The 14,819-nt window shown below is 31.5% G+C and overlaps 1 protein-coding gene across 1 annotated transcript in view; it reads right to left on the bottom strand.

The window, feature by feature from the left end:
• The window catches only part of LOC144835493 (uncharacterized), a 32,451-nt gene that overhangs the window by 11,375 nt on the left and 6,257 nt on the right, over window positions 1-14,819 (bottom strand). The window contains exons 10-32 of the mRNA XM_078690579.1: window positions 14,555-14,668; window positions 14,048-14,305; window positions 13,407-13,595; window positions 12,330-12,511; window positions 11,377-11,557; window positions 10,550-10,696; window positions 10,014-10,136; window positions 9,331-9,453; window positions 8,693-8,938; window positions 8,320-8,448; window positions 7,749-7,877; window positions 7,321-7,443; window positions 6,879-7,007; window positions 6,306-6,431; window positions 5,736-5,849; window positions 4,992-5,120; window positions 4,577-4,699; window positions 3,611-3,865; window positions 3,164-3,304; window positions 2,567-2,689; window positions 2,042-2,170; window positions 1,534-1,646; window positions 311-545 (exon numbers count right to left, since the gene is read on the bottom strand). Of these exons, the coding sequence (XP_078546705.1) occupies window positions 311-545; window positions 1,534-1,646; window positions 2,042-2,170; window positions 2,567-2,689; window positions 3,164-3,304; window positions 3,611-3,865; window positions 4,577-4,699; window positions 4,992-5,120; window positions 5,736-5,849; window positions 6,306-6,431; window positions 6,879-7,007; window positions 7,321-7,443; window positions 7,749-7,877; window positions 8,320-8,448; window positions 8,693-8,938; window positions 9,331-9,453; window positions 10,014-10,136; window positions 10,550-10,696; window positions 11,377-11,557; window positions 12,330-12,511; window positions 13,407-13,595; window positions 14,048-14,305; window positions 14,555-14,668 (3,561 nt within the window). The remainder of the gene's footprint in view (window positions 1-310; window positions 546-1,533; window positions 1,647-2,041; window positions 2,171-2,566; window positions 2,690-3,163; window positions 3,305-3,610; window positions 3,866-4,576; window positions 4,700-4,991; window positions 5,121-5,735; window positions 5,850-6,305; window positions 6,432-6,878; window positions 7,008-7,320; window positions 7,444-7,748; window positions 7,878-8,319; window positions 8,449-8,692; window positions 8,939-9,330; window positions 9,454-10,013; window positions 10,137-10,549; window positions 10,697-11,376; window positions 11,558-12,329; window positions 12,512-13,406; window positions 13,596-14,047; window positions 14,306-14,554; window positions 14,669-14,819) is intronic.

Genomic DNA, 14,819 nt, shown 5'->3' with positions numbered 1-14,819 from the left:
TAATTAAATCAGTTTTAATAAAGTTAATCACTTCCGAAGAAAAAAAAATTATGTTTTCAATTATAAAATGACAAAATAAATGATTAAATTCAACCAAAAATCCATTGGCTGGAAGCCAATTTGACTATTTTTTGCTTTAAATTATAGTTTTTTAAGGTAAATACTTTTTTTTTCAATCCATATTTTGGTCAAAGTGGAAAACTATTTATGTGAAATTAAAATGGCATATTCAACAAAAAACATTTTAAGAATTATTTTTTAAGGGGGATAATACACCTTTAAGACTACGAATTCATTACACATTTAGTACCTGGGTCCGGTATTATGTCTGTTACAACCTGACTGTCTGGTTCTAGAATATTACTGTCTCGTCCTGTTAGACCGTCTAGGAACACCTGCCACAACTGGTCATCGGTAATATTTAATTCTATGTTAAATGTCACGATAAATGTTGCACGTAGGCCAACGGACACGTTCATGAATGAAATGGTTTCAGTGCCGAAATATTTATCCATATAAATACTCTTTTGAAATAAACTGTCCATCTGCAAAAACATAAACACGAAATAATGTATAATACAAGCCAATACAGCCACACTTTATGCAAACACATTCAACAAAACAAAAAAGAACACATTTATAGTAATAGAGAAATATATTGTTTGCATTGCGAAATCAAATTTTGATATAAAGTTTGCGGTAGGCCTACACCACGTATATTAGTTCTGAAAAGAACTGTTGAGTTTCTCGATGTTTCGATCAATATACTTTGATCGTCCTCAGGAGTGAGAACGATCAAAGTCCTGAGGACGATCAAAGTATATTAATCGAAACGTCGATAAACTCAACAGTTCTTTTCAGAACTAATATAGAGTTCTGCGGTGTGACGTCACAACGATAGATGGCGCTACGTGGTTGCTAGCAACCAAAAATGCGTTCAACGCTACTATGTTGATAAACACTATAGATCTGTGTTTCTATCAAATTATGTATCTTAGCTTGATTTTTTTAAACTTAAACTGTAGTTGAAGAATAAATAGATTATTAAAAACAAATATTTAGTGATTTTTTGAAATTTTAGTTTCTTTTTATTGAAATTTATTAAGTTTTAAAATGACTACTTCAATAAGCCTATTCCACACCATTGGTAAACTTGGAGTCACTCAGGCCGGTTGAAGGCATTTTTCGGTTGGCTAGCAACCATGCAGCGCCACCTAACGTTCACGCAGCGCCACCTACCGTCGTGACGTCAGCACCTCCGAACTCTTATAGAGGTGGTGGTGTACCGCAAACTTTATATCAATAGAGCAATATAAAAAAAAATTTCCTAGTAGATTGGTGAAAGGTTCTCATGCATAAACATCATTCAAGAAAATAATATGGAATGTATTCCACCACAAATGTATCGGCTTTCAGGAAATCCCAATATGGCTTAATGAGTCAAAATGAGTTTGTCCTCAAAGACATCAAATAATAAATATATATATAAATATATAAATTTAAAACCATTAACCATTAATATTAGCCACTTACATCAGCACTTATTTGAAGAGAAACGTCATCAAAGTTAAAATCATCGAAAAACATGTTTGCGTCTAATCCCTTGATATATTCAAAGTCGATCACAAGAGTCTTCGAAACCGCAGCTGAAAATATGAAGAAGTATCATTTATAAGAAAAGTTAAGTTGCTACATATTGTAAAGCTCTGTCTACACCATCAAACTAATTTTACAAAAAAAAATGGTAGTGATATGCCCAAATATGGTAGTGATATGACATCATCATGTCCAGTATATGGGCACATCAGAATTTTTTTGTCACATAAACTTTGATAGTGTAGACTGTTCAATACCAAAATTCATGAAATATAATTTAATAATAAATAATTTGTTTGATGTTGCTTTAAAAAAATGTAAATATCTTGTTGAGTTCAAACGAATGTTTTTGTTTTTTTTAAATTTTTTTTGTGCTTTATTATGTTATGTTATATAAACTTTTGTTGGAAATATATAAACATAATAATAATTTTAAAATACATACCTATACAGGTTCCACTGACATTGAAATAAGAGGTCTGACATGTGCAGTAAAAACTACCCTGCGTGTCAACACATCTTTCGTTAGACTCCAGTTGGCATGGCGATATGAGAGACCTACATTCGTCTATATCTGTTTAACAAAACAAATGAATTCAGGTAGAAAAGAAAAACATTGGCAAGCAAAAGGGAAACCAGTCACATTTTTCATTGATTTGTGATAATTGGGAGCTTTCAAATTGCGCCGATCAAACAAGGTCAGGTCAATCGTTGTAAGGTCAGGTCAATCGTTGTAAGGCATGTTGCTTGTGTGCGCTCTTAATAACCCAATTCATATTTTAGGAGAGGTCTGTCACAGCCCCTGTAGTTTTAAACAAACGAATGAGCGTCATCTAATGGCAGCTGTACGCTATATTGTGTACATCGTCCATGTTGGCTGCGAGACACATGTTATTCCCACACACATTCACATGCTTATTTTATTACTGCATATTTTCCAAGCTTTATTAAAATATAAAAGCTAACTTACTTTCACAATCAAATCCATCTCCTTGGTAACCATTTTGACATGCACATGAATAAGAGCCAATAGTATTGCTACATATCCCGTTGTCCGAACAGGAATCAATATTAAAATCACACTCATCATAATCTGAGAAATAAGAATATGGAAATTATTATATATTATAATTTAAGAATCATAATCCAAAAATATTCTGTAGTCTTATTACCGTATATCTAATCTAATCTAATCTAATATATAATCGTAAATCCAACTTCGGGTCTAATCTCACCCCCTAGTTTATGTCTGATTTTACAAACAAAAGCAAGCAAAGCATATCCCCAGGTATAGATCTGGATGTAGGCCTCTCTCTAGCCAGTTCAGTTGAGTTTTTACAAGAAATGCTTACCAATCATTTTTTTTTCCTGAACCAGGCTTTTAGTCCCACCCACCAAAGTCGGCCCAATTTCATGTTCTAGGGGGTGGTATTTTACCACAGGATATACGGTATTGTATACTGTAAGAAACATCTGTTAAAAAGTGAGAGTACACAGAAGAAACGCATCACAGGAAACATTGAAGCATACCACATATACTGTTTAGGCCTAAAAACAGAAAATTTACCTTGGCATTGACCAATTCTAGCATTTCCACCAGGAAGGCTTACATAACCAATGTAACAGTAACATGTGTAGGATCCAAATGTGTTTGTACAGTTTGCATTTGAATCACACATGTCAGTTTCAATTGCGCATTCATCAATATCTTAAAAATGTAAAAACAAATTTGTATAACCAAAAGAATAAAAAACAAAATATATAATTAATTGCCAGCCCTAGCTATGCTTTATATAACAACAGGCAGCACATCCATAAACAATAGACCTTTGTAAAATATAACATAATACATATTCATTCATTATCTGTAGTCCTGTGGACAATTGCGTCACTCATGTTTTCATCTGAAGCGTTTGACCAGCTTTGCTAGCCATACGAAATAAGCCTGTAGTTAATAAATATGAAGTCATCTTAGTTCATCTTTTTCATTTTATTTTTCAATAGAGTTACTTACCAGTACAATTAAATCCAGGCTGTGAAGAGGAGTCTTCAAAACCTATATTACATTCACATGTGTAAGATCCATTGTTATCTGTACAGGTGGCTAACTCATGACAATCATCAAATTGTTCAAAACATTCATCTATGTTTACACAACTTATAAATCCATCGCCACGGTAACCATCGTTACATTTGCATAGGTATGATCCATCTGTGTCTTGACATGCAGCGTTTACGTTACAAGGGTCATTCAAACATTCATTGATATCTGAAGACAACAAGTTAACATTTAATTTACAGTTGTTTTTTTTCTCTTTTGTGGCGCAAACACCACTTTTATTCACATTCATATTATCTCATGTCATTACATAAAATCATGTTATCTAACACATTTTTGTTAATTCCAAATGTTACAATTTTATTTACAGTAATTACTTTGGAAAATGTACCTCTCATATAATGGGAATGTATTTTTAAGAGATGAATATAAATCATAGTGTGGTATGGTGTAACAGGTAAAAGATGTAAAGCTCTGTCTACACAATCAAACTTTTTTATCCCAACTTTTTTATTATTATTTTTTTGCGAGCCAAGTTTTTTTAACTTATATAGGTTTCCTTCCACACATACTATGTTTTTTTATTGGTTATTATCACAAGTGTTTATATAATTATTATTTTATGTATTTTTAATATATGTGTGGATAACATTTATTGAATATTTATTTATTGAGTATTGAATAAACATATCAAATATAATACAAAATCAAATATAACTTTATGTGACAAAAAATGTAATGTGCTCATATATGGACATGACGATGTCATATCACTACCATATTTGGGCATACCACTACCATATTTGGGAACATCACATTTTTTTGTCAAACTGATTGATAGTGTAGACAGAGCTTAAACATATTATAACATCTTACATAATCTTGTGGGAATCTAATTTGTCTTGCGTAAAGGTGACTTACTTGTACAATTTGTTTTGCCGTCACCGGTATAACCAGTTATACATTGACACTCAAATGATCCCACAGTATTATTGCACGTTGCAAGCAAATTACATGAATCAATTGATAAACACTCATTATTATCTATGAATAAATGAAATGCAATTATTATTATACATAAGCAATGAAATTACAGAGATAAAATGTATTTATTATTATTTATCAGTGTTTCTGTGTTTGTAATTAATAAAACGTTATATTATGCAGTACATTTTATCTAATTCCTTCTGTTTTAAGGCACATCAACTGAGATAAAAAGAATTTTCTATATGTACCGGTATAACCATAGCTTTTATCATTTCATCTTTAAAAGAAATTATTACATAAACCTGTGGAGGACCTGTGTTCACAAGTTTGTATGATTCAAATTTCTTACCAATACAAATATTTTCGTCGTTTCTCGAGAATCCTGTTCCACAAGCACACCTGTAGCTGCCCTCTTGATTTATACACACCGCATTCTCAGTACAGTTATACAGTTCTTCAGAATTGCATTCGTTAATATCTGAAAAAGAGTATGCATATACAATTCAATGATACAACAACTTTAATTATTTACTGAATTAACTTAAAGATGTATTGTCCCCCAAAAACATAAAAAAATGAAGATTAATATAATCAGACTTTGAATAGGTTATTTTGTAGTTAAACACTTCGCAGAATAAATGGTTAAGTTCTATAAAAAAATCCATTGACCTTTTTTGCTTGAAATTACAGTTTTTTTCAGGTAAATAAATTTTGTTTAGATCCAATTTTTGGTCCAGTGGGTAACTATTATGTGACATTAAAATGGCATATTCAACAGAAATAGTAAATATTATTTTTCAGGGGGACATTTTTAACAAATAGATGTATTCATCCCATTAGTCAATCAAAATAGTATGTAAAGTGTTATAAAAATATTATGGAATTTAGGTCTCAGGCCGATACAAGAAAATGTGTACGTGCAAGACCTCAGATTACATTTAAATTCATTAAATTTGTATAATGTATACTGCATTGATATTATGCTGGTCGAATAAATAAACAAAATGAATTTTAGAATTTAATAAACCTAAAAATGAAAATTTAATTTCATATATATATAGCGTAAAATGCAGGGCGATCTTGTATTTCTTACCGTCACACATTTCTCCAGCAAACCCATTCAGGCATGAGCACATGAAAGTCCCAGGCATATTGATACACTCAGCATTTGCCACACATATAGTGCTATTCAGGCACTCATTAGTGTCTAAATATAAACAATACAAAACAAATTAAATGCATCTGAAAGCAAAGCAATTAAGACTGGGTTACTGCAAAAGTAATAATATCGGCACAGTTTCAATGCACTAATCTTGATAAATCTCGGATAAGGACTTACAACTGGAGGTCCAGTGTACACATATGGCTTATATGCACTTAAAAGAACCCAGTGCATCTTTCAGAAAGACAAGGGTTGTCCTGGTCCATTTTTCAGCCATTAATTTCTTTCTTTCTTTAATTTAATTTTTCACACTTCAAATACAAATAGTACAAATTTAGTAAGTATTTAAAAATAATAAATATGGCAATCAAATTAATTAAATATAAGAAGATATATATAAGATAAGAAGAGGTCAAATAAGTAAAAAACTATAAGCTTTGTTATGGAAAGCACAAGAGTGGCCAGACTTATTTACAATATAGAAACAAGTAATTCACTTGCCTTGACACGTTCGTTCGTCAGTGGACAACTCATAGCCATCGTTACAAGAACACTCAAAGCTTCCTTCATTATCAATGCAATTGGTTTCGCATTGGTTAGTATTATCACTAGCACATTCATCGATATCTAAAATAAAAAGGTATTAGAATTAGGGGGAGTAAATCTGTGCTATTAAAAAGAATATAAAGCTCTGTCTACACTATCGAACTTTATGTAACAAAATAATGTGATGTGCCCATATAATGATGTCATATCACTACCATACTAGGGAATATCACTAACCATATTTGGGCACATCACACTTTTTTTGTCAAAATAGTTTGATAGTGGAGATAGTGCTTTAGCCTAGTGAGGATGTGCGAGAGATAATTTCTTGAATGATCATGAAATAAAAATAGCATTCATGCTCCACTCATAGAAGCACTGATGAAGAAAGTCTATCTGAGGTGAATAGGATTAAGACGAAATTGTATCAATGTTAAATACTTATTAACTGCCATATTTTTGGTTGATTACATTGAAAAATAATAATCTTGTTGTTGGTTTAAATATAGAATTCTTGAAAATACATACTTTGGCAAGTGGTTGCATTTACCGCAACATAACCATTGTTGCAGGTACAAGTTGGGTCGCCAGAATTATCTAGTATACACTGAGAGAAGGCATCACAGGGGTTATCTGTGCATTCCATTCCTGCTAGAGCTGAAATCACAAACAAAATATAAGTATGTGGAAACATAACATCCAATACAATACAATTGCGAATTACGCAAACGGTAGTATTCATTCTGCCCAGACGAGGCGAGAGTTTATAATACAATAATAATATAATTTTTAGTGTTTGCCAGTCATGAAATGTCATTTTCATGTTTGGACAATAAGTTATTTTGCATTTTATTTTATTCTAAATGTCTTAGTTTTGCAAAAAAAATGGGCCTGCAGTCAAATGGTACAACTTAGTTTTAAGATAGATGACTGTGTGTACGATAAAAGTAATAAACGCTTTAAAACTTACGATTACAAGATACCGAGTCATTCTGAAGTTCGAAACCAGTGTTGCAACCACAGGTAAATGATCCAGCGGTATTGGCACAGGTTTGACTACAGCCATCTGTTTCCAAACTGCATTCATCAATATCTGGAAATGAATTATTAGATTTGTCATTATCTCAATTCGCCAATCATACTAAGACTACAAAAATGAAATTCATCTTCATAATAAATATGGATCATTTCAAATCTATAATCAATAAATGCTTTAATCATTTATCAGTAAATGTTTGTAATTGTACTTTTAGAGGAGAGAGATGTATATTTTAACAAACTGTACACGAGAACAATAATCAATGTGGCAGTATTAATACCTAAATGTTAAAAGAATAAAAGGTAAGCTGTATAATCATAATCTTGATTTTCGATAATTATACATAATTCCAGCCTTACCGACACAAGTAACACCATCACCCATGTAACCACTATTACATTCGCATTCATAAGAACCTATGACATCATTACAAGTACCCCTACTTGAACAAGGAACAATCCCATCCACCGGAACACATTCGTCGACATCTTGAAAAAAAAAAGCAACATTTTTTTTAATGCAATAACCATGGTACTGTAAAGTAAGTGAGACGACACTACTGTAAACTTGTAAACAGATGTGATATTTATTAAGTATCATCTGTACTTTTAGCACATGTATGCAATTAGCACCCTGTGTACCACAGTATCCTATATAACCACAATCAATGTATACCGGTAGTTTAGAATACTTTTAGTTAAGTTAGATTCACTTGTACGTTGAACATATTATTACTAGCAACTATGCATTGTGTATATTTTATAAACTATAGCAATAAGTTTTTAACTACTATAAGGAATATTTGAGACAAATCAATAAGGTTTATATCTCTTTATTGTCAAAATGTTAAATGATTATAATAATAATTACATTGCTCAACTTATTTGACAAAAAGACCAAATAAAAAGCTTTCGCTTTTATGAAACTTACTTGTACATATGGCACTGTCATTTACTCTTGCATAACCAGGAATACACCGGCAGAAATAATCAGGGTCGGTATTAATACACTCCTCGATATCGGAACAGATATTCATATCAACTGTACATTCATCAATATCTAGGAAGTGAGAAATTACATTGACATCACTTTTATTTTTATCTATTTCTTTTGATGAAAATGTCTTGGTTCTCACTAGAACATAACGCAGGAAAAAACGCAACAAAAGGAATTTGAAAAATCACAGGTGATGGTATATCGTTACTGACTTTTGAAACTCTTTTTGAACCCGAGTTGCATTAACACGTGTAGCTACATTACCTTCCACGATTCAGTGTTGCTCCTAAATACTTTACTGACTTACCCACACAAGTAAATCCATCTCCTTCAGCCCCTGAGTTGCATTGACATGTGTAGCTACCTTCCACGTTGGTACAGGTGCCTCTTGAACTACATCGTTGGTCGCCATTGACACATTCATTCACATCAAAACAATGTGTCCCATTGCCTTGATAACCTTGTTGACATGTGCACATGAATGAACCGACGACATTGACGCAATCTGCATTCTCGTCGCAGTTACTCAAACCTTGGAGACACTCATCGACATCTAAAAATGAATACATAATTTATATTATATCTTTATTTATCATTCTTTTATATTTTATTATAGATATATACCAGGGCCGTAGCAAGCATAAGGCAGACTAGGCGCTTGTCTCGTCTGGAATTTTCAATTTTTACCACTCACAGAGAATGTCATATTTTATATTTAATAATTATATTTAAAGGATCTTTGCCTCGTCATGGCAATCCCGTTCACAAGGCAAACATATATACAAGATCTACATAAATAAAGTCTTATTACAAGTATTTGGGAGTGAAGTTGAATTTTGTTATTAGAAAAAACCTGACATACGACAGGACTTGAACCAGGACCCTTGGATTGGTAGCCAAGCATCATTTCCACGCCACAACTCCAAGTACAAAAAAAACACTTACCGTCACAAGCCATTCCATTTCCTAAGAATCCATCTCGACAAGCACAAGAAAATGAACCTACAACGTTGTTACAATCTGCATTGAGGTCACAAGGAAAACTTCCGGTTTGGCATTCATTTATATCTGTATATAAAAATACATTTTACATACATATAAAAAGTACATAAATCGACATATAATTTTGACGCACTTTAACAACCAATGACATACAACCAGGGAAAAGTGAAATTATAATTTCACTCTTCCATGCATTCGACCAATAGAAAAGATGAAATAACGGAATAAAATCATCTAGCATTAATCCAAACTTGTTTGGGTCTTTTGTAAGTCTGAACTCAATCTATAAGTTGTGGATATATTAAACTACCTCAACACCCTTAATTGGACACTGGGATGGTTTATGACGTTACCAAATTCAATATTCACATTATTGCAAACTTGAAAAAACTGTTTAGCTAAAGAAGTTGCCTAACATTTCCATGAGTCTGGTCAACAGAAAAAAAAACAACCCAAAACTCCCAAAATAGTCATATATCTATTAATTTTTTATTTATTGGATTAATAACCTAACTAATTAATAGGCACCCCTTCCGAAAAAAAAAATACATTTTTTTACATTTTCTGATGTTTGGTGATATTAAACTGTGATGGCTTCATTATTGTACATGTATATAATGTCATACCTTCACAAGATATACCATCCCCACTGTAGCCAACATTACATGAACAATTAAAGCCTCCAACGGAATTCTCACACATGGCATTAGAATCACAATCATCTACATTTCTATCACATTCGTCTATGTCTGCAGAAAGAAAGAGGAATTATTGTTGTCAAATGGCCAAGTATAAGTATGTAAAACATTATATATAGCGCATTTATATAACATTAAGAGACCTTCCAGAGTTCTTTTTCTATTTTTTTTCTATTGTCTAACATATTTCAAAATATCAAGGGTACTATTAAAAATCTAAATTATTATTAAAAATAATAAACATGGGTAGTTTCCAGAAAGTCAAAGCAGAATATACGGTACTAACTTATTATTTCACTTATTCAACAATGTATGAATTGGTTATAAAAATCATACGGACCGATTAATATGTTTTCTATCCTCTTTCTTTATCTAGATCTTATTATAAATATCAGGAGAGGTCTGTATTAATCATAGTTAGGTGCGCTGTAAATAAATGTTATAAATAAAATCAAAGTGGATACCTAAACAATCCTTTAGATTAGGATGAAGTTCAAACCCAGATCTACAGTTACATGTGTAACTTTGAAGAGTGTTTACACACAGTTCTGGATGTTCGCAGAAGTTGACGCCTTCTACCTGGTCTTGACCTGCTGCACATTCATCATAATCTATATATAAAAAAAACATGTGTAATTAAAATAGTTTTGTGTTGTTTTGTTTGTATATTTAGGCAAATTGCCAAGGATAACCATAAGCAAACACTATCCTTCTGAAAGGTAGCAAACCTGTTCACAAGACAAACATATACAAAAGATACTCTACAAAGTCGTATTACAAGTCGTTTGGGAGTGGAGTTGTATTGTCATTAGAAAAAATCCTGACATATGACAGGTCGGTATCAGTTGACACTTGGATTGGTAGCCAACTCCACTATACAGATATTGATAAAAACAGACTTTGGTATTTAAAGGGATGTTTGACTAACGGGATATAGGCCTAGCATAATTGTACTTGTACATAATGAATCTTTTTTGTAAAATGGTAATTTTATCCAATGTATGTTTTGTTTGTTTTACCATATTTCTGTCGAGGAAAACAATTTTTCCATGTACACATTTTTATATATGGAACAACTAAATATTTGATTTGAGTGTAAAAATATTGGGATGTCAATCTTGTAGTCAAAGTGACATACCTGTATAGAGGGAGGTACTTCTCATAACACAGTGTACATGTTTAGGTTCTAAAACAGCATGTCCTAAATTTCCTTATTTTCATTTTATATAAAAAATAATATTATAAATATATATCATAATATTATATATAATAATATACAATGCCAACATACCGTAACACTTAAAGCCATCGCCTAGCAATCCGCTGGGGCAGTCTGCACATGTTGCATTTACTTCTGGAGCAAGGTTGTCCTGGCAAATGACCCCAGGGTGGCACGGTTCATCCATACATGCATCGTAATCAATAGAACAATCAAATCCTGTCCACGCAGCTGAACAGATACATTGCACAACCTGCATCGATCAATCAATATTAACATTTATTTCCAAAATGGTGGCGTCACCAATAAAGCAAATGCTTGTGTCAGGGACGCCAAAAAAAACAGACAAAGGCAAACAAAACATATATATATATAAATCCAAAGGCAAATTACTGAAAAATGACAATGCTGTGGGTATCAGTGGCTGGATCTCAATGGATACAAAAAAAAGCGAAAAGCTAAATCAAAACGATAAAGTAAAACAGCCAGAAAAGTTAGCAGAGCTTTCGGGCAACACTAGCCCTTCACAAATTCATCAGTAGAAGAGTGATGTATACATTTTACAAATAATGAATATGAGAATATTTCATGAGTTGAAAAATTATTATATTTAACGAGGCGAAGCAGAGTTAAATAGAGCACTCAAGCTTTCATAAAATAAGATATTCATTTCATTCATATCGTCTTAACATAAGTAACATAAAAATATATACAATAATAAAAAAAAAACAATAACTTCTCAAAGTATGAATAATTAAATAATCAACTTATAGGAATATAATCAGGTGTGTTATAAAAATAAAATAATTGTTTATGCTTTATATGCAGGCTCTCTATGCACTGTACATAAACTGAAGGAAAAAGGAAACTGTTAAATTTTCAAAGAAAAGTCTTCAGTTGGGTATCACATTTTTATACTTTTCGAATGTTACAATAAAGATTACAATGATTACTAAATATATATAGAACAGAAGTGTATCAATATAAAATGTTCTTTTGTAATATGCCAAAATATAATATCATACCGCAAACTTGTCATTATTGATATCGGATCCCTCGACTAGATTGTTAAAATCACATTGTCCGCCGTTAACGCAGCCACACAGGTACACTTCCATTGTGATGCTGACGCTTTGTGCGCCATCACTGACTTCAATCGTGATGTTTACATTATCAAAAGTAGTTGGTGTCCAGGTAAACAATCCAGCTGGTTAAACAACAACAAATAGATTATAAATTTAAATAAAAAGTGTTGATCCCTCAAAACATTAACAAATAAATATGTATAAAATCAAACATTGAATAGGATATTTTGAAGTTTTGATCAAGTAATTCACTTATTTCATTTCATTTCTTTATTCAAATTCAAAACAAAATAACATTAAAAAACAGTACAGGAATGAATTCAGGGTAGCACAAAAAACTTCATTTCCATTGTGGTCTTACGCAAAAAAAAAAACGACAAAATTCCATCAAAAACCTGTTGTCTGACAATGGGCTTCTGGTTCTTTAAATTATGATTCGTCAGTTAAATAATTCGTAAATTATTATATTTCAAAAGTTAGAAAGCCAACAAATTAGGCTTAAGTTTTTAAGCATGCGCCACCAATTTCACTGATAATATACAACCTACATTCTAGTATAAAAGGGGCTTTAGATATAAAAGCAGAGGAATAAAATATTTTTGCTTTAAACAAAAGTTTAAGTGGGATTTTGCATCTTGTAATTCCTTTTAGTGCATACAAAATTTACAATTACTGATGCTATTAATACATATTATAGATAGAAGTATATACAAGCATAAGTATATACAAGTATATATAAGTAAATAAATATATAAAAGTATATTTAAGTATACTATTATATATACATATATTATATATATATATATATATATAATAGTATATAAATCCAAAGGCAAATTACTGAAAAAATGACAATGCTGTGGGTATCAGTGGCTGGATCTCAATGGAGATACAAAAAAAAGCGAAAAACTAAATCAAAACGATAAGTAAAACAGCCAGAAAAGTTAGCAGAGCTTTCGGGCAACACTAGCCATTCATCAGTGCAAGTGCAATAGTATATATATATATATATATTACTTGAGTTATCAATCTGAATTTCAGGGTATTCCATTTGTGTTGAGTACGTCAAAATATCATCATTTTCATCACTTGCAGAAACCTGTAGTCGCACCGTTCGGTTTAATAATACATACAGCTTGTTATTGTTTTGTAAAACTGAATAACTGCTCATGTCGTCGACAGAATTTAATACTGGTGGTATATTTTCTGAATAAAAGAAATCATACATAATCATCATCATACTGTACATATGCACCAATATCACTTTTATTCATCATCATCATCAAACAAAATATATGTATCAATCAACATTTATTTTGACTATTTAAATATTACATAAGGTAAGTTTGTTTATATACATGTAACGGTAAAGATGTAAACATCTAAATTCAAGCTTAGAAATGACTTCACATAAATAATAGTAAACAAGTACATACATAGTAAATAAATTATTATTTATTCTTATTTATTATTCTTAAATTTTCAAAGTTTAAGATTGTTTGATTTGAGAAAGTAGTTGAACGTCATGATGATTTTATCATGTTTTATTGTTATTCCAAGCTTTCAAAAAATATAATTTATATGGTAAAATATTCTAAATGTTTGAAACTTTGAAAACGAAAAGTCACCCAAAACAGGAAAAAATGTATATATTATACCTAATGTGGTTTGATCCTGTAGGTTGGTTTCTTCAGTATTTCTAGTGCTCATACCAATTGCAAGATTTTGCGTTGCTAAGGCATCAAACAAACATTCTTTATTGCCCTCACACGTGTCTTCTGCTTGTTGCAAAAAGGCAGGATCTGCGTTAGATTGTAGAACATCTAAAAACACTGGTTGAAAATCGGGATCATTGAAATCTGCAAAACTTTGTCCATCCGGATAAACAAATGCGGACTCGTCTTCTGTTATATTCCCTGGGAAAACATTCACATTTATTAACTTTAAATTAATGATGTATTGACAACACAAACATGAACAATAAACTTTGTAATATTTATAAAGTCATTAACTTTAAATTAAAAATGCTCCAGATCATTAATATTTTGAACCATGCCTCTCAGCACAGTCAATATTTGTTTATTATATTAAGGCAATATAAAGTAAAAGAAAGACAACAGAAACTTTGTTGTGAATCACAGGTTATTAATGTACAGTAAACTTACAAGTTATGGCGTAATCAAATATCTCTGACTCTGTCAAATTTCTGTTGGTTGCATTAAGACAATTGTTGCCATAGCGTGTACAGACTTCATCACTTAGTAGACCATTCCAAACACCTGGAAAAAAACAAACAAAAAAAACAGTGGTGCATATACAAAATTATAAATTGTTATAAATTATAATGTGTTTTACAATGAAGGCTTGTGAATGTATTTACTGTTTGATACTGAATGCACATATGAGTGAAGTTGTGGCTTGGTGGTTATG

This window comes from Antedon bifida, chromosome 1 (assembly GCF_963402885.1).
Source record: "Antedon bifida chromosome 1, ecAntBifi1.1, whole genome shotgun sequence".
In the NCBI taxonomy this organism is placed as follows: Eukaryota; Metazoa; Echinodermata; class Crinoidea; order Comatulida; family Antedonidae; genus Antedon; species Antedon bifida.
This window is presented reverse-complemented; position numbering and strand designations above follow the sequence as displayed.